The following is a 24040-nucleotide window of genomic DNA, read 5'->3' on the forward strand; positions in this document are numbered from 1 at the left end:
CAGGACTCCTCTGGTCATTATGTGGAGGGGTAGCAATTAGTGAGGGAAAAATGGTAACCGTGCCCAGAAGGGCCCCAGGAGGTCAGACAAACACGGTGGCTCTAGCGAGCCAACTCCAAAATGGCCCTAGGATGACTCAGTTTCCTAACCTAAGATCTTCCTTCTCCTCTTTCGGGATCTCATACGTCTCTGAGGCCTGAGACCAGAGAAAGCTTTGCACCCCCTTTGCCAGAACTCCCGCTCTCAAGTCTGAGTAACAGGATTTGGAATGGCCTCCGTGGGGCAGAGACTCTCTCGGCCTTTTCGCACCTTTGCCAAATGCATTCCTTCCAAAAGCTAGGCCTAGGTCTTCTAACATGTGCGGACTGTGTCTTGGTTGTCTCGCTTCACCAAAGCTGGATCCTCCCTGAGCGTACATGATGCTGGCAGCCAAGTGAGCACCTGGATATTGGTGTTCATCACTTACACTGCGCTCCGCGTGAACCCAGGATCCCGCACGATGCTAGGGTGGCACTCACTCTCTCAAACCCCGGACGTCCCTAGGACACCCTGATTCATCCTGGAAATCAAACTGACAGCTCAAAATTTAGGAATTAGAGCCACAGGCCCGACCTGCTCACGACCACTTAAAAAGGGGGTTTAACAGGATCAAAAATGCTCCATCCTGGCTAATAAACAATGTGCTCTTAGGCACAGAGAAAAAATAGGGCTTTAGGCACTAAAAAGTGACACTTCACCCAGATCCAGCCTGGGAGAAGACCAGAGAGAAGGGGAGGGGTGGGAAAGGAAGAAATTCCCAGCCCTTATGGGGTCCATACCCTTACAGGGGTGAGGGGAAGGTGCAGGGGTGATTGTGGGGAGGGGAGGGACACCATTCCGCACACGTCCTCGGGAGCCTGCAGCTACAAGGCCCAATCTCGCAGGGGCAGCCTTCCCAGCCTTCCAGCCCTCCGCCTGACTGGGGGTGCATGGTCCAGAGAAAGGGGGGTCGGAGGGGCTGGGGGGCTCAGGAGGCAGAGTTTAGATTGGGCACCTGCCTTTGATGCTTCCTGTTCACAAGAGAATACCTGGGGAAGCGTGGGGAAGGGAAGAAAAGATTCTCTTTTATTTTGGAAACAAATCAAGAGGGGTTTTGGGAACGAAGCACCTTAAGCCCCTGGAGACTTGGGAGACCCCGGGGTCTTCACAGGTGTAACTTTGGCTCGACAACGTTTCCCTTCTCAGAGCCAGGAACGGCCAGCGAGGGGAAGGGTGGGGGGGACAAGGGGAGGGTTGGAGATGGGGGAGGAGGATCAGGGGAGGTCGGTGCTGAGAGGTGGTCCCTGCCCTCCTCGGCCCCTCCGCCGGCCAGCACAGGAGGCGGTCCCGCTCCTTCTCCCTGGTACATAGGCATTATCTCTTTTTAAAATCTGTATATAATATATATATATTTATATTCTGTATATATATATATTTATATATATATATTTATATGATCTATGTACACGTATTGCACGGGCCTCTTGCAGCTGCCCCTCTTCCTGCCTGGTCAGTGATAACGGTTCCTCTTCTCTTCACTTTCGGATGTGTAGTCGCGGGACCTGATGCCGTTCTGAAGGTTGATGAGAGAGTCCTTCATCTGTAAGACAGGGAAGCCCGCCAGCCCCGGGTATGGGCCCTCAGTGGGCTCCTCCGTCCAGCAGGTGCCCTGGCTCGCCAGCGGGTTTGAGGGAGCCTGAGACGGGGGATCCCATAGGACACAGTCTCCGGGAGAAAGGAGAAAGGGGGCAACCAACCTAGCCGGCACTGGGAACCCCCAGGGTGGGGTTCGCTGTGTCCTAATGATGGGTGGCCTCTGTGCTGCTAAATGAAGAATTCTCTCTCTCTCTCTCTCAAAACCAAAAACTTCTCTCAGGGCATTCGATTGCTCTAAGGGCCCAGAGGAGCTGCCTCTCATTCAGTGTGGCTTCCCCGTCGCGCCCGAGGAGACCGCACTCCCATCTTTGTGCATTTTGCCACCTTGTTCCCCCCCAGCCTGGGGCTCTGATCTCTCCTGCCGATTCCAATCTCCCCCATCGTGGGCGAGAACACGTCCCAACTTTGGCTCATCATCCTCTTTCTTTTTCCTGGCTGCTTGGAAACCACTCATTGGGACCCTGCAAACAGGGTCAGCTCTAATCGGTTCGTGTGTTTAGATGGCAACATACACCCTGGGTGACAAGCAGAGAAGTGACAACTGAGAGGGCTTCTAGCTATCTACCCAGATCCTGGAATTAACCTTGACTGAATTTCTTAGCCCCCTTTAAGAAACAGCCACACTGACATTGTCAGGTCATGGCAAAGAGTCTAAACGGGCCCTTCATACCCCAACACATTTAAATACCGTCTCCAAGTGAGCTGCTCTGAGACATCACAACACCGTTAAGGTCTCATGGGCACATGGTCATGGATTTTGAGATCCTCTAGTCTCTCCGTTTAGTCTACAGGTTTCTTTGTTCTCTCTGGTTCTTCTACAAACCCTCTGCTCCAAAGGGATCTGCTGTTTCTCTTTTAGAAGTTGCTTTAAGGGGCACCTGAGTGGCTCTGTGGCTGAGTGTCTGCCTTTGGCTCAGGTCGTGATCCCGGGGTCCTGGGATCGAGTTCCATATCGGGCTCCCCGCAGGGAGCCTGCTTCTCCCTCTGCCTTTGTCTCTGCCTCTCTGTGTGTTTCTCATGAATAAATAAAATCTTAAAAAAAAAAAAAAAGTTGCTTTGAAAGAGAATGAATCAAAACACCTGCCCTGACGCTTACAGAGTTGAGTCCACCGTGCTGTAAATCTGACCACCCCATGCTCACCATTATAAGGGGCCCCATCCTGACACTGAATTCTGGAGCTGTAAGAGAACTGGGTCATCCAGTCCAACCGCCTCCTACTTTAAGATTTTTATCTGAGGTCATCTTGTCACCCCTCTAGTACTTGTGGTGATAGAGTCTCAGTCCTTTAAAGTAGCTCATCCCATTACTGGCTGCTCGACTCTAGGTGGTCTGTTTTTACCTGATGACTCAAAGCCCCCCTTCCCTGTAACTTCTAGCCACTGGAATCTCACAAGCAATCAATTTATCTTTCTACCTGCTGGACCTCCATGTCTGAAGACTATCCTGTTTCTCCTCGTCCCCATCCTTCCTTCTCCTAGGCATATCTTTAATTCCATCAAGTCTTCTTGATACAACAGGGCTTTCTAAACCCCCTGCTATGCCATTTACCCCTTTCGTTAAAAAAAAAAAAAATCCACAACTCCAAAACCAAATAGAATATTCTAAAACAGTAAATTGGATCCTGGTAGCCACATTAAAACCTCTCTCCTTAATTGAAAGCTAAGACCACGCTACAAAGGGGAAGTAAGATTTAACATTAATGAGTGCCTCCCCTGTGCCCTCAAATCCTGACAGCAATTTCGTGAAGTTACAATTGTAATCCCCATTTTATAAATGAAGAAACTAGGTCACTAATATTAAATCTTTCGCTCAAGTTCACAAAACTAGCCAGTGGCAAGGTTGGGATTCCAGCTCAAGTTGGGTTGACCAGCAAACATAAGGAACTCCTTTGGAATGGAAATTTTAATGGAACAAGGACAAATCCTTCACCTCCTATCTTCCTAGTTTTCTTATAGAGCAAAGGTAGCTTCTTGCTGTCCTGGCAACTCCATGGGAGTTTTGTATAAGATGCTAACTTCCTCTGAGGGAAGGAAGAGAAGCTCCCTCCTTTGGTGAAACTAAAGTTATTATTGATTTTGCTCCCAAATAATTTTCTTAAATAGATGAATCTGGTTATCGGAAGGAATACAGGGACCTGCACCAGAAGATGTTATGAAAAGCTGACACAGTACAACCACCATCTTCTCAGACTATCCATGCAGCCTCTGAGGAAGAATGATGTGTTGAGGGTTGTGTGTTGGGGTGTGTGTGTTGAGGGCAGGGACAGGGGGTGGCATGTTATCAAAAGGAACTCGCAAAATACACCCTCTGGAAAGACAAATCTCTGTGAAAGGAGATTCTCTCTTTAAATGCCTATCAGGAAAAAAAAAAAAAACAGTCCTTCCATCTAACCTACAGCTTTCCTGCCGCAAATTTCATTGTTGTTGTTTGGGGGAGTACACCTGTGTTTCCCACAACCCATTCCGGGGTGGCTTTAAAATTAGAACAATGGGTGGCTCGGGGGAAGAATGAATGAGAGGTGAAGTCTGGTGGGTGGTGACGGGGATGCTGATGGGAGATCCTTCCCAGAGCACAGGGACGGAGCTCCATCTCCAGAAGATGAGGGCCAGGAAAGAAGGTGGGGACGTCTCACCTGGTCAAGAAGCATCACCGAGGATTTGATTATCTCCCTCCATTTCTGGAGCTCTGTATCATGGTACTTTTGTTGGGATTCCAAGAGCTGGGCCCATTCTGTCTGAGACTGGGGTAACCTGTGGGGCAGAAGGAGGGGTACCCCGGCAGCTGGAGTTATGCTCAGTGGACTGTCCTGTGCTCCCAGACCCCTGAAGGACAGAGAGCACATCAGACTGCTTTGTCCTCTGTTCAATGCCCCTGGTCCCCCTGCACCCCAGGTCAGAAGCAGACTAAAGCTACAGGCGCCGTTGTCATAGCTTGCCTATGGACTCATCCCCAAGGGTTACCCACTGGCCAAGGGCAGCAGGGCCGTCCCTCGGGAAATGGGTGGAAGGAACTGGGTCCTACTACTGGGTGCAGTGGAGGTCGTGGCAAAGGGAAGAGGTGAGGGTTACCTTTCTTGGAGCCTCAGACCCTGCCAGGCAGTGAGGGTCTGGGTGGTGTATTCCAACATCCAGAGTTTGTAGAAGAGCATCATGTTAAGGATGACCAGCAGCACCAGACTGTGAAGGAGACAAAGGGAGACAAAAGCAATGGGCATGAGATATCATCTGAGAATGCACACTCCCTCTAGAAGCCACGGATGCCCCCCACCCCAGAGGCAGCTGCTGTCCTTGACCACTGGTCACCTGAAGCATGACAGTGAGTGAGTGAGTGAGTGAGTGAGAAGGATGCTGCTAGGGGGAGAGGGGGAGAGAGCAGTGCTCTCCTCTGCAGGGGCCGGGACACAGCAGGAGAGCCACGGAGGGGCGTGTGGGTGAAGGCATCGGGAAGGAGAGGCGCACAAGAGCCACCCAGACCCTGGGTGCGGGGGGAAGAGGGGAGATGGAGAGGAAAAGAGATGTAGGACAAACGGAGCAATCAGAGAGCCAGTACCTGAAACAGATCCTAATGGGAGAGCAAGGAGGAAAAATGGGGAGGAGGCAGAGGTTAGAACGGGCCGGTGTGGGGACGGGGAGGGCGGCACTGCAACCAAGCCAGAGAGCAAGCGAGTGGGGGGGAAGAAATACCGCAAGCGAGGACACACGGACGGACAGGGAGGCCCAGCAAGCAAGGAGCAAGAGACAGCAGCTGCGAACAGATCGTAGTATTTCAAGGGTGACACACGGAGGCCAGTCCTCCTGCCCGGCCACCCGGAGGCACAAGGGCGGAGTCGTCGGCCACCTGCTTGATCCGCCTGACAGGTGTCAGCGGGATGCCCTAACGCACCATCTCCCCTTTGCACCTGCCCAGACCCGCAGGGCTCGTGAGGTTCCCCGGGCTGGGCCAGAACGGGTCAGAGAGAGGGAGCCGAGAGACTGGGGACCTTCTCTTCTTCTCTGGGCCTCCAGGGCTGCCATAAGGCGAAGACTCGGGGAGCAAGGGGATCTAGCAGCGACGCACGGACCTGGGTACAATCCTGGCTCACTGCTTCAAGGTTCCTAACTTCTGATGAAGTTCCCCTGGCTCCTCTGAAGCCCCTTCCTCCGCGGGTATGGTCCCTGCCCTGCTGGGGCTGCGACACGTGTGGGCTGGGGGAGCAGATGGAAGTGCCCTGCACACACACAGGAGGCCCTCCAGGGGGCTTTACCATTGGAGGCGGTGGCACCGGGCACACGTAGGGACACACGCACCCACAAGAGGGCAGAACAAACGATTGAAAAAGACAAGATCAACAAGAAGATCTTCTTTAACAAGAAGATCTCATACTACGCCTTTGACCTTTCAAAGCGTGTGTGTGTGGGGGGTGGGGGGGTGCACGCATGTGTGTTACTGGGGTCTTCTGCTTCCAGCCCTTGGGAGGGTAGTGCTCCTGGAGTTGGCAGCTGCCAATCCCCGACCCCAGCAGTGTTCTCAGGGCTCTGAGACTTTTCCAGAACAACCTCTAAATTTCATGCTGACTTGCCACGATGCCGACTTCAGGTGTGCCAGCACGTGCCCGAGGACCCGGACGTCCACCTCCGGAGCACGGGAGGCGCACAGTCTCAGCCCCCGCACCCGGGTCTGTGTGCACAATCCCGCCTGCACTCCGTGCAGGTCCAGGGACGCCCCTGCATGCTGTGTGAGGCAAGGCCCTGTGGTAGGTCTACGCAGAGAACCAGACAACCAAGGAGGGAGGGCAGAGTGGCCTCAGGGCAGGGGACTGGTGGCTCGGGTCTCCCTTCCACATGCACACTGTCTGCAGACCCACTGCCGGGCACTCTAAGTGTTGAGTGAGGAGGCCCGATTGTTAACCTAACATAGCGCCCATGCTCGCTGATGCCACGCTCACCATTTGTGAGTACGCCGACGTGCAGACAAAGCTCAGAGAACTCACCTGAAGTTCAAGTTTTCTATCTACCAAACCCAACAGGAGAGACTTAACAGAACCACAGTCCCCCAGATGGAGGGTGCTAAACATGAAATCTTCCTGGCTGCACAGCTGCCTTGGCGTTCTACTTTGTAAAAATGCCCCGGCTCCTTAGGCCACACGCCGAAGAATCTACACCTGCTTTTTTGTTACATACTCAGTAGGGTGAGAAGAGAGAGCCCTCCTCACGATCCTCATGGGCCCCCCTACTTTCCGTGGTGCCCACCCCTTGTCTGTGGCCCCCTTTGCTTCTGACGCTCGGCGCTGCCCTGGGATGGTCTCGTTCTCACCCGTGGCTGCCAGGTTGCTGCTAAGTCAGCATCGGCAAGCTCTGCTTCTCTGCCTCCCTGCAGGTGCACGTCAGCCCCTCCACCTGGATCACCTACGGCAACTCAAGACCTGGCCCCTCCACCTGGATCACCTACGGCAACTCAAGACACACCCAGAGCCCAATCTTCTCTGACAGCTCTGCACCCCGTTCCAGGTATCAATTAATGACACCACGGTCTCCGGGCGCTCTTCTCCGGCTACCCAATCAGACGGGCCATGGGTCTTCGCCTTGCCGGACCTCTGGGCCCCAGCCCCCTCCCCGGCTCGGCAGTCACGCTCACCTACATCTCTGCCACTTACTCCAACAGCCTGCTTGCCTCCAGCCCTACCTTCTCTAGGCTTCCCCCCGTGGCTGTCAGTGACTTAAAAAAAAAAAAAACAAAACAAAAAACAAAGCCAATCACATCACTCCAGGGCTTCCTGGTAGGTCTCGGGGGGTGCCTCTGCTTCTGCCTCTCTGAAAACGAGTTAAGTGGGGGCCTGGAGGAGTGGGAGGGGGTGCCACAGAAGCAGCAGACACAGGCTAGTGCCCGGTGCACAGCTGGCAGGGCCCGCATCTGGGCAGCTCCCACACCCCTCACCCGCCTGCGCACCCACATGCTCACGGCACACCCCCAACTCCAGGAAAGGCAGGGGTGCCCAGCAGCAGGCTGAACTGGGCAGCTGAGTTGTTTGTACTCGGCCATCCCAGGACCCCCTGAACTGCTCCCAGCGGTTCAGGGGCGTCCAGGGCGGGCTATGGGCGTACGCTGCACACAGCTGTGCTCTCCACGGGCCACGTGCATTTCTTCCCACATCCTCTCTCCCTGCCCGGCATCCTTCTGTGAACGGTACTGAGTCTCCTGTTTTATAGCATGACAGCGATACTATAAATTATTTACATTAATATAAGCATATACTACCCTGGACCGTAGTCATTGATTTTGTCTGACTCTCGTGCCAAAGTGCGAGCCCATGAGTGCCCGGTCCCCGCACCCAGCACACAGCAGATACTCAGGACATCCCTCACATGAATGAATGGGCTTCTACGATACTATGTAGAGTCTCTGTTAGCATCTCTCCCAAGGGATAGTAATTCTAAATTTCCTGTCTGTCTTAATCACTTGAAAGTAAGTTCCTACGGGCATGGGTTCCACATACAACATTCTGTTCTCCATCCGGAAGGCCTAGCTTACAGCAAATGCTTAATAAAATGGAGAAAAAGCAGCAAAGAAGCAAGGAATGATGGACAGAGCAAGTGGCCTGAGGAGAGAAGGCTAGAGGACAAAGAAAGGCCGAGGTCACAGTGAGGGGCGCTCATTCGCCTGAGGAGCCAGCAGGCGGGGAGGGCAGGTGGTGGGGCCGGGGAGGAGAGCTGGGATCCCTTACACACAGCTGATAATCAGCAGCAGCTTGGACACGCTCTGCAGGTGGAAACCGTTAGGGGTGTCCTCGGGGATATGCCGTGTCTGCGTGGAACCTGCAGGGAGAACAAAGAGGCCTTGACCATGCTGGCTCAGGAGCCCACGGGCTGCTGGGACAGCCGTCATGCACAGAACCACAGGGAATGACTGAACTGTCCACGATGCTGTCATGACCACGAGATGATAGATCCACCCAGCCCTCCGAAAGTACATGGTAAGCTCCCCAAGGGCAAGGTCGTGGGCTGGGTCAGGCAACGTGGACATTCAGGTCCAAACCAACTGGAAACTCGATGGCCTTATGAGGCCAGGACATGCCAGGGCAGGACAAAGGGCTCTGCAGTGGAGCTGTGGCACACGCAACCACACAGGGGCTGGGATCAGAGTCAGCCTTCAGCTCAGCGTCACCCATAACCAGTGACGTGGTGCTGATGAGTCTCAACTCCTCTCGGAGAGTCGGTTTATTCACACACACCATGCTAGTCAGAAATCCAATACGTAAGGGAGTGTTCTGGTTGAGGCTGACGGGGTTAGACCCAGAAGGCTGGCACCCTCCTCTCCTGTGCCCCTCCCAAGGAACACCAGGGTGTGCAAATCATGGCCTGAAAAATACTGGATCAGTGGTTTTTTGAGGCCTCTTATGGCTACAGGTCACCATGTCTGAATGAAGACACGAGGTTGTGCATGGTTGGATGCGAAGAAGAAGACCTGTCAAGGGAGTCCTTTGCCTGCGATGGCAGGTCCTGGGTGGGCCTGTGGGGGCTAGGTGAGAGGGGCTGCCTCGGACTCCCTGACATTTGTGTTGGGAGGTCATCTCTGGCCTGAGCTGTGGTTGCTCCCTGGTGCATTTGCCAAAAACTTGGAAGCTGCTCATTTGAGTCCATCAGGACGGACCTGGGAACTTCTGTTCAGCAGACACTGAGGAACTTGAGTCCCTTTAGTAAAGGGCAAAGCGAACTAGGTGGAGAATCGGGAGGCTGCATAAGGAGTTAGGTGCAAACTATATCCGATCTATACCCAAAGATGCGAGAGGAGAGCGTATGTGTGTCTTTGCACGGGCACGCAGCTCTAGCCCGGGGCCCTAAGCCATGCCGTCCATTCCCAGCTGGCACACACCTGCCACGTGTTTGATCCTGTGGCCCACATCTTCATCAGTGGGTGTGGTGACAGGGCTCATCACCTCTTCCAGGTGCGGCACCCGCAGGTGGGCATGGGGACGCTTCCTCCTCCGTACCGTCGGGGCCTTGCTGGTCTTCTCTTTGGGGGACTGTCTGTGCATCTCAGCCAGGTAGGTGCTCTCCGTTTTGGTCAGCTCACTCTCTGCATGAGATAAAAGGCCATCCGTCTCTACCTCCAGCTTGGCGCACTGGCCTCTGGAAACAACTGTTTACTCCTAGAGCTCAGCCCTCTCTAATAAGAGAACCGTCTTCCCACACTGTGCGCTGGGATGCTGCCTGGGAGAACACGGGCCCCTAAGGGACGGCCACAAGCCTCAGGAAGTACCACTGGGATCCACTGGGATGCAGCCCCACCCAAACCCCTCTCCTGGGCTGCTCAACATTGTACAGAGACACAGGTTCCCAACATCTGCACCTCACATAGACAGTTTGGGGCACATCACATTCCCAAATGGATGCATTCACAGGCTCTTCCTTTCCATAAGTGTATTACCACCGGTGTGACGAGATGTGACATCATATGGGGGGGGGAGGTCACAGGTCCCATAGTAGTTACATGCAAAGCCTCTTGGAAAACACATAGTTCCACAGACATGCCAAATTCTGTATCCATTCCTGGGGCCGCCGTAGGGAGCCCGTGACACCCCCCACCATCTCGATCTGACCCCCACTTCTGTGCTTCCCACTCCCCTGAACGGCAGCCGCTGAGCAGCTGAGCCGGGGTCTGCAGTTCAACCAGTGCCAATGGCTCAGCCCTTCCTCACCGAGGTGGCGGAAGTAGTCCTCCAGCCCACTCCAGAAGTTCTTCTCGATGAACGTTTTCACTAAGCCCCAGGGCTGTTTTCGATAGCGCAGCTCCGTGGAGACCCTGCAGGACAAGCCAGGCACGGGTCAGCCTTTCCCCGGCAGACCCTCCGCTGCTGGGAAAGGGGTTTAAGTGCAAAGCAGCATCACATCAGTGCTGCACTTGGCGAGGTGAGAAGCCCCTTCACGCCACAGCTGCTAGGCCAGCCGATCTCCCCCGGCCACCTTCAGAGGCCAGCGGAATCAGCGGGTTGATCCTTATTTTATTATTTTCAAAAAAGATTTTATTTACTTATTCATGAGAGACACACAGAGAGTCAGAGACACAGACAGAGGGAGAAGCAGGCTCCTTGCAGGGAGCCTGAAGTGGGACTCGATCCCGGGACCCCAGGGTCATGCCGAAGGCAGGCACTAAACCACTGAGCCCCGCAGGCGCCTCTGAGCCTCACTTTATAAGTGAGAAAATGGGAGTTCTAGAACAGTCCAGACCAGAGAGGGGCTAACAAACAGGGTTCCTGACTCCAGACCCACAGTTCTTTCATGAGGCCACGCCACCTTCTCCGGATGGTGCCAAGCGGCCGGCCAGCCACGGGGGTCCTTCGTCTCTTCTGCAGAGACTTACAAGTCCCAACCAGGCTCTAAGGCTCTGTCACTCCGACCTTTAGGAGAGTGACTGGCTGCCGGCCCTGGCTCCTGCCTCTCCGCACCACCGAGACCTTGCCAGCTCTTGCTTTTTTCCAGGCATTCCCTCTCCCAGTCACAGGTCCCTCTGCTGCCCACGCTGCATCCCCTCTTCCTGTGTCACGGCTGCTCCCAGGGTATGCTCCCCTTTTGAAGGCTGCCTGGCCCTCTCCCCGGGGGTGTGTCTCCTTGGGGACAGCAGGGCCTGACCTGGGCATGCAAATGCTTCTGAGTCACCTCACCCCCACTCTGCCCAGCAAGCGTTCATGGGAGTTCTGCGTGAACTGGACAGAAATTAGAACTGGTCTAATCAGGAGACTCTCCAAAGAAGCTGGAAGTGAGAAGCCCAGACCCTGTGCGGGGAAGGATGGTGGAGGCAAGAGGGAGGAGAGGGGAGGGAGGGAAGTGAAGGGAGGAAGGAGGGAGTGAGGGAAGCGTAGATAGTCAGAGACCAGCACAGGCACCAAAACTAAATAAATAAATTAAAAAAATATATATATATATATATATATTAAAGAATACGAAAAAAAAAATAAAGAATACGATGAGAATAATGCAGGCCTTTCTGAGACGTAGGTGGTTCAGAGCTTCTTGATTCCCGACAGGCCTCTCTGTAGCCTTTCACCAAACCCCCCGTTCTATTGCGACCCCATGAGCAAGGACACCCACGCCCACCAGGAACACCCTGGGAACCCACGCAGCCCTGATGCCACACCTGAGTCGACTCTTGTTCCGAGCCACGCGGGTGAGAGTGTAGCGGTTGATGGTGTAGAAGTAGTCGTGGTAGGGCACGTCGTGCGTGAGGACCTCGGCGTCTATCACGTAACATTCACTCTCTTGGCTCGCCTTGTACATGGTCTGTGGGGAGAAGGGTCCGTGGCACAAAACACAAGAGAAGCAGGACAGGAAAGGCACCACCCTCGCTCCACTCCCCACGCTCCCCCGCCATGTGCGTGCAGGGCCCCGACGCTCCTGCCACTCGTCCAGGCCCCTGCCCTTGACTCACCTGCGTCTCCCTGACAGTGGCAGTTTTAGGGGCCAGAGGGTTGGTAAGGGTGATGGTGTAGAGGATCACTCGGCTCTGGTTTCCATTCTCTTCCTTCTTCCATGGATGGAAGATGATATCTGAGGGTGGGGAAGAGCCCCGGAATGAGGGAGGGAAAGAGGCATGCCCTGGCCACGTCTGAATCTCCCCTCCAAGTGAACTCTTGACTGTACCGATTGCCGCCTGGCCCCCAAAAGGAAGCAAATGGGAGCCCGAGGGCCCAGGGAGGAGGGTGGGAGGCGCAGGGAGTGAAAGCAGAAAGAGGCTCATTGTGGCATTGCCGAAATTCTACACAGGCCTCCAGAATGCTGATTGTTCCCGGGGCTGGGACAGGCGGTCTCGGGGCCACCTGCGGGGGTGCTGGCAACACTGGAGTCACTGTGACGAGGGCCCGGGATCCTTGGGAACAAGCCCTCTCCCCTGAGGCCTGCCCTCCCGGTGCCCTCAGCCTGCCCTCTCCTCCTGACAGAGGGCGACGCTGATGTCAAATGCCCTTGCACAGCGTCGGATGCCCAGCGGCTCTGCTAGGCCAGAGCCTCAGTCCGTGCGTGGGGCAGAGCCAGGGCAAGGGGAGGAGACAGGGGCACGCAGGTACGAGGAGGGCCGTGCAGAGTCCTGGATGGGAGTCCTGGCTCGGGCCCTACAGAGGTGCACGGCCCTGGGCAAGTAAGAAAGGCCAGAGTTCTGGCTTCATGGGTACCCCGAGGCCCGCAATGCTCGCACATCCAGCAGATCCGGGTTACACAAGATGATGTAATGCGCTCGGGAGGCCATGGGGGCTGAGCAGTAAGGGTTTGAGGCTACTCTTTGCTACACGGTGAGTCCTGGGAGGGCGACTCGTTGGTGAGCCTTTGGGGCCTGGTGCACAGTGGGCGAGCATAAGGCTGAGCCCTGGGGGAAGGAGTACTGAGCAGGGCCCTGGCACGGGGCTGGAAAGAGGGAGTCCCAGGGCCATGGGGGGTGGGGGTGGGGGGGGACTTGGCGAGAAGAGGAAAAAGGGTGGCCTGAAAGGGAAGGGACAGGAGGTGCTGGCCCTGGAAAAACTGACCGGAGAAGCGCCGCTGCTCCATGAAGTCCCGCTGGAAGGGCGAGTCGGTGAACAGCAGGTCGTAGAGCTTGTCCACGCTGAAGTTGAAGACCTCATTCACGTACTGCCGGCCACTCAGGTCCTCATAGAAGGCCTGGACCTCCCCTGCACAGAAGAGGACGAGGAAGTAGAGAGTGGGGGCAGAGAGGCGGGTGGCCCCAAGGACACCCCCAGAGCACTTATGCAGCACCGGCCACCAAGGGTCAAGGGCGGCCAGAGTGGGTAGTGGCTCGTGACTGTGCATGTGTCCAAGTCCTCTGTCGCTGATGTGCACACAACTCACTGGCGTTCTCTTCATCTCTCCTTTCCAGAGACTATGGGAACATACTATTTGCTTTTACATTTTCAAGCCTTCCTAATTAAGCTGATCTTAGACTAAAATTTCAATAAAGGATTATTTCCTGAGCTTCCCTGCACCCAGACACTTCTGTTATCCAGAGCCCGTAAGTTAAGCACAACTGACAACACACGGCATTGCAACCTCGGCACAGGTGCATCAAAGGGACACGGGTTCATCTGTAACTACCTCTTCATATAAAAAAAGCTTCTGGGGCGCCTAGGTGGCTCAGTGGGTCAAGCCTCTGCCTTCGGCTCAGGTCATGCTCTCAGGGTCCTGGGATCCAGCCCTGTGTCGGTCTCCCTGCTCAGAAGGAGACCTGCTTCTCCCTCTCCTTCTGCCTGCCACTCCCCATGCTTGTATGTGTTCCCTCTGTCAAATGTATAAATAAAATCTTTAAAAATTTTTAAAAAATAAAATAAAAGCTTCTAAGGCTGGGCTGGACTGTAGAGCCGTGATCTAACCACACAAGGTCTGCTCCTCTTCTCTAAGGCAGCCTGTTTCCCCCAAGATTTCAATGCCTGTCACTTTTCTCAGGTTTCTACCTGCTCTCAGAGAACGTGCCTGTGTGCTGCTAAAGTCCCGGCACTCCTCCCAAGCCCTCGGCACCCCATAGCCCTAATTACTCCACCTACGGAGGCTGGCATGTGGTCTCAGGCAAGATGCTGACATTCCTGGAACCCCTGTGGCTCAGAAACATTGTAGGGGGCTGGTAACTGTACAGGATAAACACTATGTGAGCACAGTGGGGGGACAGTCACGTCTAAGTGAATGGTACCCCTGTTGTTGTGCAGTACCCAATCTGTGCAATCCTTTGCACTGGCCCTGCGTCCTAGATGGGAGTGGGGAAGACTTTCCAGGGGACCACAGGAGAAACTGTCCACAGATGTTTCAATGAGCACCATCTACATACAGGCACTGGTCCTAGCCTTCCATCAAGTCACTGGATCAACCCATTTCATGAATACCGACAACAAGGCCTCTCGGCCCCGGAATGCCAGAGGCAGCACATTCCCAAGGTCCTAGAAGCTAACCCGATGCAGGAGTGAAGTAAGATACGCTACCTAGAAATATGAGAGAGAAGGGCAGATTGCAGAGTCCAAGTGACCCAGCAAGACCTTTTCTTGCAGCCTGGTGGTCTGAAAACCCAACACTGGAGTCACTGAAGCGAGCTTCTATTAAAATCGCATTATTCCTGGGAAACAGCTGACTGGCACTTTCCTGTGGCATATGAACACTGCCTTGCCTTGCATCTCCACGAGGAACAGAGCCGGGACCAACAGGCAGGTACATTTAGCGACGAGACTGGGTGGCAGGATAAAGTGATCCATCGAGTAAAGACAGACAAGTATGGGATGATAAGGATCCTGCGGGGACTATCTGGAAAAATGTGTGTCTGCCAATGACAAATAAACCCACCCTTCCACCAGAAATCCAGAGACTGGCTCCAGCCTCCCTACAGGGACATCCTGTTGGCCTTCAAAATGGAGAGAGGCAAGGCCGCCCCGCACACCCAGTTTCAAACGCCCACCTTCATCGTGGGTGTCAGAAGAGTCACTAAGCTCAGTGGGAATGTCCTCATTGTCATTGAAGTCCAGCGAAGGGGAGGTCACAGGCGCGACGATCTCAATCTTCTCTCCAATGATGTTGTCAATGGCAAGCTCCTTCTCCAGCGACCCATCGCCCTCCAGCACCTCCTCCTCCAGGGGCAGGCCGTCGAACTGGGGTGGAGACAGAGCAGTCACCCAACAGGTGCCACCTGCTTCGGGTCTCCTCTCTGAAGGGAGATTAGGGACCTGGCCTTGGGTACCCTCCCGTTCACAACATAGCTGCTCAGGAGCTGGGCCGGAGCCGTGGGCTCCAGTGTTTTCCCCAGCTCTGCCATGGAAGACAGAACACAGCAGAAGGTTCCTTGTCCTGCTCACCATCACAGAGCACACAGAAGCCTGGGCAGGGAGCAGGGTTAGCCCTCTCGGTCTCCGCTCCCTTCCTGGAGCTACTCACCCACCATGCTACATGTCAGCCTGCCTCTCACTAGCACTCGCCTGCCAAGACGCTCCACAGCTTCATAAACATTTTTTAATTCATTCTCCCCTTAGCCCCAGAAGGAAATAGATACCAGCCTTTATATTTGTAAGATAGCCTCAGAGATGGAAAATGGAGAGATCAGGACCAGGTAAATGATGTTTTCATTCTAAGGCCAGGTGGTCTGACCCCCCCACCCAAGCCACTGGAATATGAGGCTCCCCTTTCCAGGGAGCCCACCCATTCTTCAACCTGCCAGCGCACACCTGACACTTCCTTCACCAAGCTTCCTTCCATCCCCTCTGTAACCAAGTGTCAGAGAACAAAGACCTTTCTTGACACATTTTGTGAAGTCTTTTGTGAAGTCTAGCTCAGCAGTATAATAAATCGGGAGTGTATGTACTGGAAACTCAAAAACTAATTGTTGAATGAGGGAAGAGATAACAGGTCCATAGTCCTAGAGTCACATATGATTTTGACTTCAGATCAAGGCAGTTTAAAAAAACAAACAAACCCAAACACCTGGGATAGTTCCCCACTGAGGGGCTGATCAGGAGCCGTCCACCAAGAGCAAAGCTCACACAATGGAGCGTGTGATGGTTTTCATCGGCTCGGAAGCCAAACAAAATCTTGCATCCAAGGCACTGAGAACCCGACTCTGGGTCCTGGGACCTCGCCATCAGAACAGAGAGCCCATCGTCTCCAGGATGCCTCCTTGGCTAAGCCGACCACAATGTAACCACCCGCCCTTCTATCCGGTCCCCAGGCCAGTGTCCTGCGGAGTTAGCTCAGCTAGGAAACGCTGGCCACAGTCTAATTGCCCATACCGAGACGGGGGCTTCGCTGCTTCCTGTGGAGGTCAGTGTGCTGTTGGTGATGGATTTCTTGGGTAGCTGCGGACTGGCATCTGGCTTGGTCTCGATGCTGCTTTTGGATGAGCTGTCATTTACTTCATTTTCTTCCACAGGGATCTCCTCACAGTAGCTGAGAGAAGACACCACGCATCCCCGTTAACCTCAGTGGCCAGGACCACCGACTATTCTAAGGACCTCAGGTCTCTCTATCCATCCCAAACTATGGGCTTTCTTGCTTCTTTGCTTTGTAGATGACCTTCCTCTGGACACCATCCCCCTGGCTACACTGCTCTCCTGAAACCTCCTCCCGACCTCGCACTCCCCTCCCATGTACGATTTCTGCCTCCAAAGTCACTTTTTCTATGCACTCTCCTTTAACCCTATCCAAACTATGACCATTATGTGTCTTAAACTATCTTTCTTCCACTGGCATTTCAGCCCATCCCAAGCGGACCACTGACAGAAACACTTGGGCTCTGAGCATACATTTTATTTCCCAAACAGTGATGAGAACGAGACTCTGCACCAGCGTGGTTTGGTGATAATGCCCAATTTCTGGATCCTAACTAGTGAGCTTCTTTGTCTGGGACACCTGAAAGGGAATCCTCCCCAAGATAAAGGTGAACGCCCTTCTAGGGACACTTCAGGGATGTCACTGTGGCCTCTCCCAAGGGAGAAACCATCCCTGTCATCAACATCTGACTTACACTTTACCTTTGACCCCACCTGGATACATGACAGCTCTGAGTAACCCATTACAGGCCTCCTAAAGATAATCATACAGATATTCACAGAGATTATACAATGGAATATTACTCAGCCATTAGAAACGACAAATACCCACCATTTGCTTCAACGTGGATGGAACTGGAGGGTATTATGCTGAGTGAAATAAGTCAATCGGAGAAGGACAAACAGTGTATGTTCTCATTCATTTGGGGAATATAAATAATAGTGAAAGGGAATATAAAGGAAGGGAAAAGAAATGTTGGGAAATATCAGGAAGGGAGACAGAACATAAAGACTCCTAACTCGGGGAAACGAACTAGGGGTGGTGGAAGGGGAGGAGGGCGGGTGTTGGGGGGGAATGGGTGACGGGCACTGAGGTGGACACTTGACGGGATGAGCACTGGGTGTTTTTCTGTATGTTGGTAAATTGAACACCAATAAAAATTAATTAAAAAAAAAAAAAAAAGATTCCTTCCACACACCACCACCGAGCCTCCACCCACCTCCCCACCTCGAACATGCTAGAATGGCTCCAAGATCCCATCTTTCTCAACCCATCAACAGCACAAGATGCAGTGATGCTTCCTTCTCCTAAAGCTTCCTTCTCTTGGCTTCGAGATGCGAGCTCTCCCTGTGTTCCTCCGACCTGGCTGCTTGTTCTTTCAGAATTTCTTTCGCTGCTTCTTCCTTTTGTTGAGTGCTCCTAGGCCGGCCTTGAACTTCTTCCCATGTTCATCCAGCCACTTGATGGTTTCAGCTAATCTCATGGCTGTCCCCTCATAATTCCCAAATTGATATCCCTAACCCAGCATTCCTTGGTAAATGTCACACTCACATACAAAAATGTCTGTGTGACATCTCCACTTGGCCAGCAGTCATCTCAAACCTAACTTGATTGATCCTCCCCCAAAGTCTGGTCTATAATACTGTCCATCTCGGTTTGGAACAGCTCCAGCCTTCCGGTTGGTAAATCCAAGAAAACCTTAAAGCCATCTTTGGTTCTTTTCCAATCTGTCAGCAAATCCTTCAAAATATACCTGCTTCCGCTTTCAAAATGTATTCACCAACTAACTGCTTATTGCCATTTCTACTGCTACCCTCCTGGCCCAAACCACCTTCACCTCTCATCTAAACGATCTAAATTATTCAATAGCCTCTTAGCCCGTCTGCCCCTGTTCCTCCCTGGTATATCTATTTTCAATCCAGGAGCCAGAGTGAGCCTGTTAAAATGTTAAGTCAGATCTTATCAATTACCAACTCAAAAGCCTTCCCAGGGCTTCCCAGCCCACTCTGAGTAAAATCCAATCATTGCACTGGCCGAAGGGTCCTCAGAATGTGGCCTTGGCCTCCTCACCTCTTTCTGCCTGCCCTTTGTTCATTCTGCCCAGTCACCCACTTGCTATTCCTTCTGCCTAGGAGGGTCTCCCCAGAGGTACCCTCACTTCCTTTGTGGACTCACTTAGACATGGTTCCCCAGTGAGGCTGTCACCCCTCCACCCATCCCAGCCCCTCTTGGGAGAAGCTCCCTGGGCAGCTGCCCTTAGTCTTGCTCACCCCATCGTGTTGAAGTCGTCATCAGGGGGCACGTAGTCCTCATCGTCACTGGTAAGGCCCAATTCATTCCCATAACACTGGTGGACAAAGTGCCAGAGCTCCTTGGGACACAGGGGCTGCAGGGGACAACAGAGCGACTCTGACCCTTCCTTCCTCGGGAACTCACTCTACCCAGGGGCACTGAGTTGAGCTGGACTCCCCTGGGGGCAGGAGAAGCCCTTCCACCTCTCCAGCCCAGTGGAAGTGGCTTCCACTCTCCCTTGCCTGAACTAAGAAGAGAGCAGTGCCTCCTCCACTCCCTCCTCCCTCCTCTCAGGATCACAGTGAAGACGCCCATCCTTCACCTAAAAATATGGCTTTCAGCAAAGCCAGGAACCTGGCCCTGTTCCCACAGCTCAGGTTTGCATAATGGGATCAGCTGACCCCTTAAGGATGGTTAACTATCCATCTTTGCTCCTACGGATGAGGTCAAGCATTGAGCGTGATAAATCCATGTTACTCTTGGAGCCAAGGTGATCCCAGGGCTTCTGATTTGGACTTGATGCCTTGAGCCAGTCTCCTGGACCCACATTAATCTCCCAATACTAACAGTGGCCACTCCATAGTTGGGACAGTTCCCGTGGCTTAGAAAGAAGCCTATGTTCTCAGAATTTCAAGGGCCTTAAAGATCATCACAATCAACCCTCTCTTGGCTACCTGAATACTTCCTTCTTTATTCTCCAACAGAATCAGTTTGCCTACAGTGGTATGGACTAGTTCCAGTTTCTTATTTCCCAGGGTATCTACACGCCCTCCCCAAAAGCACTGTCCTGAGAAAAGTGAGCTTTTGTGGTTTGGATTTTTGGGAAAGGGGCAACAGAACATGGAAGAGGGATGCCTGGTGGGAACATGCATGAGCTGTAAATTGGAAGGAGGAACAGAAGGTGACGGTGCGGCCAGTATGTGAAAAAGAGGGCAAAAGCTAGAGAAAACCAGAAGGCATCAAAACACAAAGAAGCATTTTAAATCAAACGTCAAGAATGTTTCCCATCAATAGATCTGATAAGGGATATGAGAATTTCCGAGCCCATCCTCCCAAGGCGTGGTTTAGGAAGCAGGCAGTGCCAGGATGCCATAAGCCAGGGCTCTGGTTTTGTGACTGAGAAGTGCCCAAAATGGCAGAGTCAAGGGTGCCCTCTGAGCCGGCAGGTGCTGGTCCTCACCGAGCCAGTGGGAGGCATCGTCTTCTCTTCCCTCGGGCCCTCCTGCCTCCTAGAGCTGGCCCTTATGTAGACCATTCACCCCACCTGGGACACACATCTGCCTCACTGCCCCACCACGTCCTCCCCTTTGTCACAATTCCCCTGCTGTGTGTGTCCTTCTCTGACCAATCCACCTGGCTTGGCTTGTCTGCCTACAACCGGGACAAGGACAATCAGCAGACATCTACCTTGTGGGAGTGTCTGCGAACCATGTGGGCGATGCTCTGTCTTATTCAGAAATGACAGTGGTTGTGAACTCAAGATCCAAACTTCCCAGTGGAGGTTCAAGCATATGATCATTTTACTACTATTAATGGCTCATCAGGGCTGCAGATCTCAGCTCAAATTAGTTACCTGGATTTGTGCCAGGGCTCTAGGCCTTCAGGTTAGAAGAAATTCTAAATAATAAATTCTGCTCCATTTACTTTAGGTTGTTTTGGAGTCAAGGTATGTATGTACATGTGTGTCATATATATGTAATATAATTATAACCGTATAACTTTTCTATTACACTTCTTTTCCTGGTTTGGGGGCTGTTTCTCAACATCCCTCAGTATCAGAGCGGGAGTTCTCTAAGGAATGCAGCTGTGATATCGCCAATATCTGTGCCCCCTTACAGTCCTTCGGATACTGGAGAAGTCAAATTGGTGTCTGTATAAACTCTATTATCCTATTTGCTAGATTTCTGATGCACTGGCATCTGAGGCCTCGTGGACTGGGGAGCAAATGCCCACCCCGGGATTAGCTAATTCTAGGAGACAGAAAACAACTCACCCAGAAGTGCACCTTTTATATATAACCGGCCGATCCAAAGCCTAGACCCTCAACCACCCTCTTTCCCAGATCCTTACAGTCCGGGCCAACGTCACCCGGTCTCAGGTACCCCAGGGACAGGCAACCAGAGACGGTCTCTATATCCCGAAGCCTGATGAGATTATTTGAGCTGGCCAATCCTAAACCTGGCTGGCCTGCTTGCCCTGCCTCGCCCATTCCTTCCTGCAAAAAAATACAATCAAAGCTCTTGCCCGTGGTTTCCCCTCGCTCTCTCTGCCTCCTGACTGACCCTGGCCGCCTTCACTTCCCATGTGTTTCTGAGGTTGTGACCTGCCTCTCTGCTGCTACGAAACTGCGAGTATAAACACCGATTCCTTCCTGACGGTCCTTTCCACCTCCGTGGGTCTCACCGACCTGGTGAAAGCAAACCCTGGTATGTTTTAGAATGGTGGAGCTGAAACTGCCCAAAGTCGACAAGGGCAGCAATAGGCTGTTCACACACCGCCACCAGGAGGAGAATACGTGATTCAAAGCACATCTGGGGACTTCCAGAACCTTGAGGACACGTGGGCTGCTCTGGAGCTAGCCCACGTCACAGTGAAAGCACGCTCTCCATGGGGCCCTCACCCCAGGGGAAAGAATGTTCTAGATCAATGTGTGTCCTGAGGCCCAAGGAAGGGATGGGCAGCACTTACCTTTTCAAGGAGTGCATTTTGCCAGAGTCGGAACATCATCATATACGTCCTATCCCGGGCCCCAAACGAAGTGAAAAAGTGCTAGATCGGAAGAGAACACAGCAAGAGGTGCCTGGTAAGACTCACATGCTAAGGGAGGGAGATAGGGCGCTTTGTTCTTCTAAGAAAAGCTACTGACTTCATCCCCAAATATTACGGACTCGGTTGTCTGTGACCATGATGCCAAGGTACTCTAGTGATGGGGACTGGTCCACGGGGCCCAGGTACCTGGCACCTCCAGGTCCCCACTGCCACTAAGTCCTGCAGGATTCACCGCTGCTTTCCACGGTGCTTCTCCCTCTGTGGAGGTTTCCTCTCCATAAAGCAATTTCCTTCACCACTGACTACAACCGGGTTAAGCGGTGAGCTGTGAGCTAGCCCTTTGGGATGGAGAAGACAAACCCACTACCCCACTCAGCCTCTCATCTGCTAATTCGACAAATACTTGACTGTCTGGGATATGATTTTACAGCAGTCACCACAGAGACTCCTCTTTACTGTGCCTTACACATTAGTGGGGACCCTTTATAACACGCAGGAAGGAAATGGTGGGAAACCAGATTTTACTGAACACGATCCAAGGGCTTCATGAGTGCTGCTGCTTCATTTAAACCACATGAAAACCTTGGAAAATAAACATAACTGCTAATACCTAATGAGAAATAGGCTGGTGGGATTAGGTGACTTCTGTAATCACAAAGCTGATCCGCGCCGGCAACAGAATTCAAACCGAAGACTATCTGAGCCCAAATCTTATGGTTGTTACCACCACTGAACTGCCCGAGTCCAAGGGCTCTGTAGACCTGTGTTCAGCAGAGACCTAGTCCACCCCTAAGCCCCAAAGCTGTCAGTCTCCAGGCTCTGGTGAGAGGGAGATGATCCTCGGGTCACATTTCCCCCATGGCGGCATGGACAATCCACTTTCTACCAGACTCTTCATCCCTTCCAATGAGCTATGCTGATACCTAACAACTTACATGTTTGCACAGCACTTCATAATTTACTGTTTTCAAATCTGTGATGTCACTTCAAGCGTCTGTTATAGGAAGGACTAGCTCCATGTTATACATGAGCAAACTCATGTTGAGAGACGTTACACACCACACCCTTGAGACTCAAGTTCAAGTGCTCTGGCTCCAAGTCGAATCTATAGACCTTCTGTACTTGCCCCTGCTCAGACTTGAAACACCCTGATCCAATGGAGTTGGTCCCTGCAGTCTGTATCACTTTACCTTCCCCCTCCCCATCCTCCTGGATCCCACATTCAGGCCACTGAAGGACAGAAATACAGAAGTAGGGGGTCTGGGGCAGTGGGGGGTTGAAGGGCCAAGATTAGACTCCACTCACTTACCTTTTCTGAGTCAGTGCAAACTTGAATGGCATTGGGAATGAGGCGAGCTGTTTTTTCTTTAGTCATGGAGCAGATGTCTTTCAAACGTACAGTCAGCTGGTACCCCCCAGAGGAACAGAGAATGGATAATAAGCAAGAAGAGACATTAATTGAGTCGGCAACGGATGTTCACATGGCATCAGTTCCGAGAGAGGAAACCAGACCTCATCTACATATCTCTATACCTGGGAGGGACCCCCTGCCAGAGACCATCTGGTTTAGGCCCCTACATCACAGAGGCCACAGAGCGAGATGATGGCTGAGCCTCACCTACAGCCCAACAGTGGCTCAGCTGATGTCCAGGGGGCCTTCCTTTTCACATCCACACAGTCCGATTACTGTGCAGAGACCCCATCACTGCTCGCCACTTACAGAAACCCACAACGATGGCACTGGATAAAACCATAAAAGTCACCCATTCTATTTTATAAGATAAGGAGGCAGAGAAAGAACAAAGGACTGGCCTAATGACACACTGCTAACTAGCTGGAGAACCCAGATAATGTACCACCCTGGGCGCCAAGGCCAATGCCCCTTTTACTCAACCATTCTACCTTCTGCAGCGACCCCTGCCGAATACTCACTGCATTTGCCAAAAGCAAATGCTCTCTTGCTCTCTTCCACACCCAAGACGGGGCAGGGGCGGGGGGGGGGGCTGCAGGGGAAGAGATGGCAGAGGAGATCTATCCCTCCAGACTTGGGCAATGTGCTTTTAGGAATTATGCAAAGGTGTGGGTAGAGCAGGAAGTCAACAAAAGGGAAGAGTGGGAGCAGCTTGCCCAGTCCTAGCCAAGGGGACAGCCCGGCGAGCAAGCCCCAGGTCTTTACCAGAGTTTCCCAGCGGAAGATGTTGCTGTAGAAGCAGATCCAATTTTCAGAGAGGTAGAGTCGGCCCTGAAGAAGAATGTCTCTTTGGAGTGCACATGAGTAATCTGCGGTAGGATGGGGGACAGAGGAGCTCAGAGACAGGAAAGCATCTTTAGCAAACCTACAAATCAGGCATGCCATCTCTCCCACTGGCCCTGGGGGGAGCCCCACTGCCTACCATGTCCTAGGTGGGTGAGCCACTTGAACTAGTGCCCAAGGAATTCCCTAGCATCTCATGTGACATGAAATACACTGCTACTGTCTAGAGGCAGAGGGATAGATGAGATGGCAGAGAGGCCAAGAAAGTCAGAGGGAGGAAAGGCCAATAAAAGG

The 24040-nt window shown here is 52.8% G+C and overlaps 2 protein-coding genes across 22 annotated transcripts in view; one reads left to right on the forward strand and one right to left on the reverse strand.

The window, feature by feature from the left end:
- The window catches only part of SCN3B (sodium voltage-gated channel beta subunit 3), a 36883-nt gene extending 29481 nt beyond the window's left edge, over positions 1–7402 (forward strand). The window contains exons 6-7 of one of the 3 annotated variants that reach the window (XM_072729499.1): positions 5680–5820; positions 7031–7402. In XM_072729499.1, the coding sequence (XP_072585600.1) occupies positions 5680–5773 (94 nt within the window). In that variant the 3' untranslated portion in view covers positions 5774–5820; positions 7031–7402. Of the gene's footprint in view, positions 1–5679 lie in introns of all 3 variants that reach the window. The other 2 variants (XM_072729500.1, XM_072729498.1) reach the window with 2 other exon arrangements.
- GRAMD1B (GRAM domain containing 1B) overlaps positions 1083–24040 on the reverse strand; it is a 234556-nt gene continuing 211598 nt past the window's right edge. For 12 of the 19 annotated variants that reach the window (XM_072729482.1, XM_072729493.1, XM_072729481.1 and 9 more), the window contains 15 exons: positions 23669–23772; positions 22802–22897; positions 21412–21492; positions 18702–18817; positions 16392–16548; positions 15071–15260; positions 13164–13307; positions 12077–12195; positions 11786–11928; positions 10350–10453; positions 9524–9727; positions 8376–8466; positions 4744–4851; positions 4308–4497; positions 1083–1618 (listed from right to left, as the gene is read on the reverse strand). In XM_072729482.1, coding sequence (XP_072585583.1) covers positions 1529–1618; positions 4308–4497; positions 4744–4851; positions 8376–8466; positions 9524–9727; positions 10350–10453; positions 11786–11928; positions 12077–12195; positions 13164–13307; positions 15071–15260; positions 16392–16548; positions 18702–18817; positions 21412–21492; positions 22802–22897; positions 23669–23772 — 1937 coding nt within the window. In that variant the 3' untranslated portion in view covers positions 1083–1528. The remainder of the gene's footprint in view (positions 1619–4307; positions 4498–4743; positions 4852–8375; positions 8467–9523; positions 9728–10349; positions 10454–11785; positions 11929–12076; positions 12196–13163; positions 13308–15070; positions 15261–16391; positions 16549–18701; positions 18818–21411; positions 21493–22801; positions 22898–23668; positions 23773–24040) is intronic. The other 7 variants (XM_072729495.1, XM_072729480.1, XM_025999017.2 and 4 more) reach the window with 1 other exon arrangement.

Source organism: Vulpes vulpes, chromosome 12 (genome assembly GCF_048418805.1).
Source record: "Vulpes vulpes isolate BD-2025 chromosome 12, VulVul3, whole genome shotgun sequence".
Classification (NCBI taxonomy): Eukaryota; Metazoa; Chordata; class Mammalia; order Carnivora; family Canidae; genus Vulpes; species Vulpes vulpes.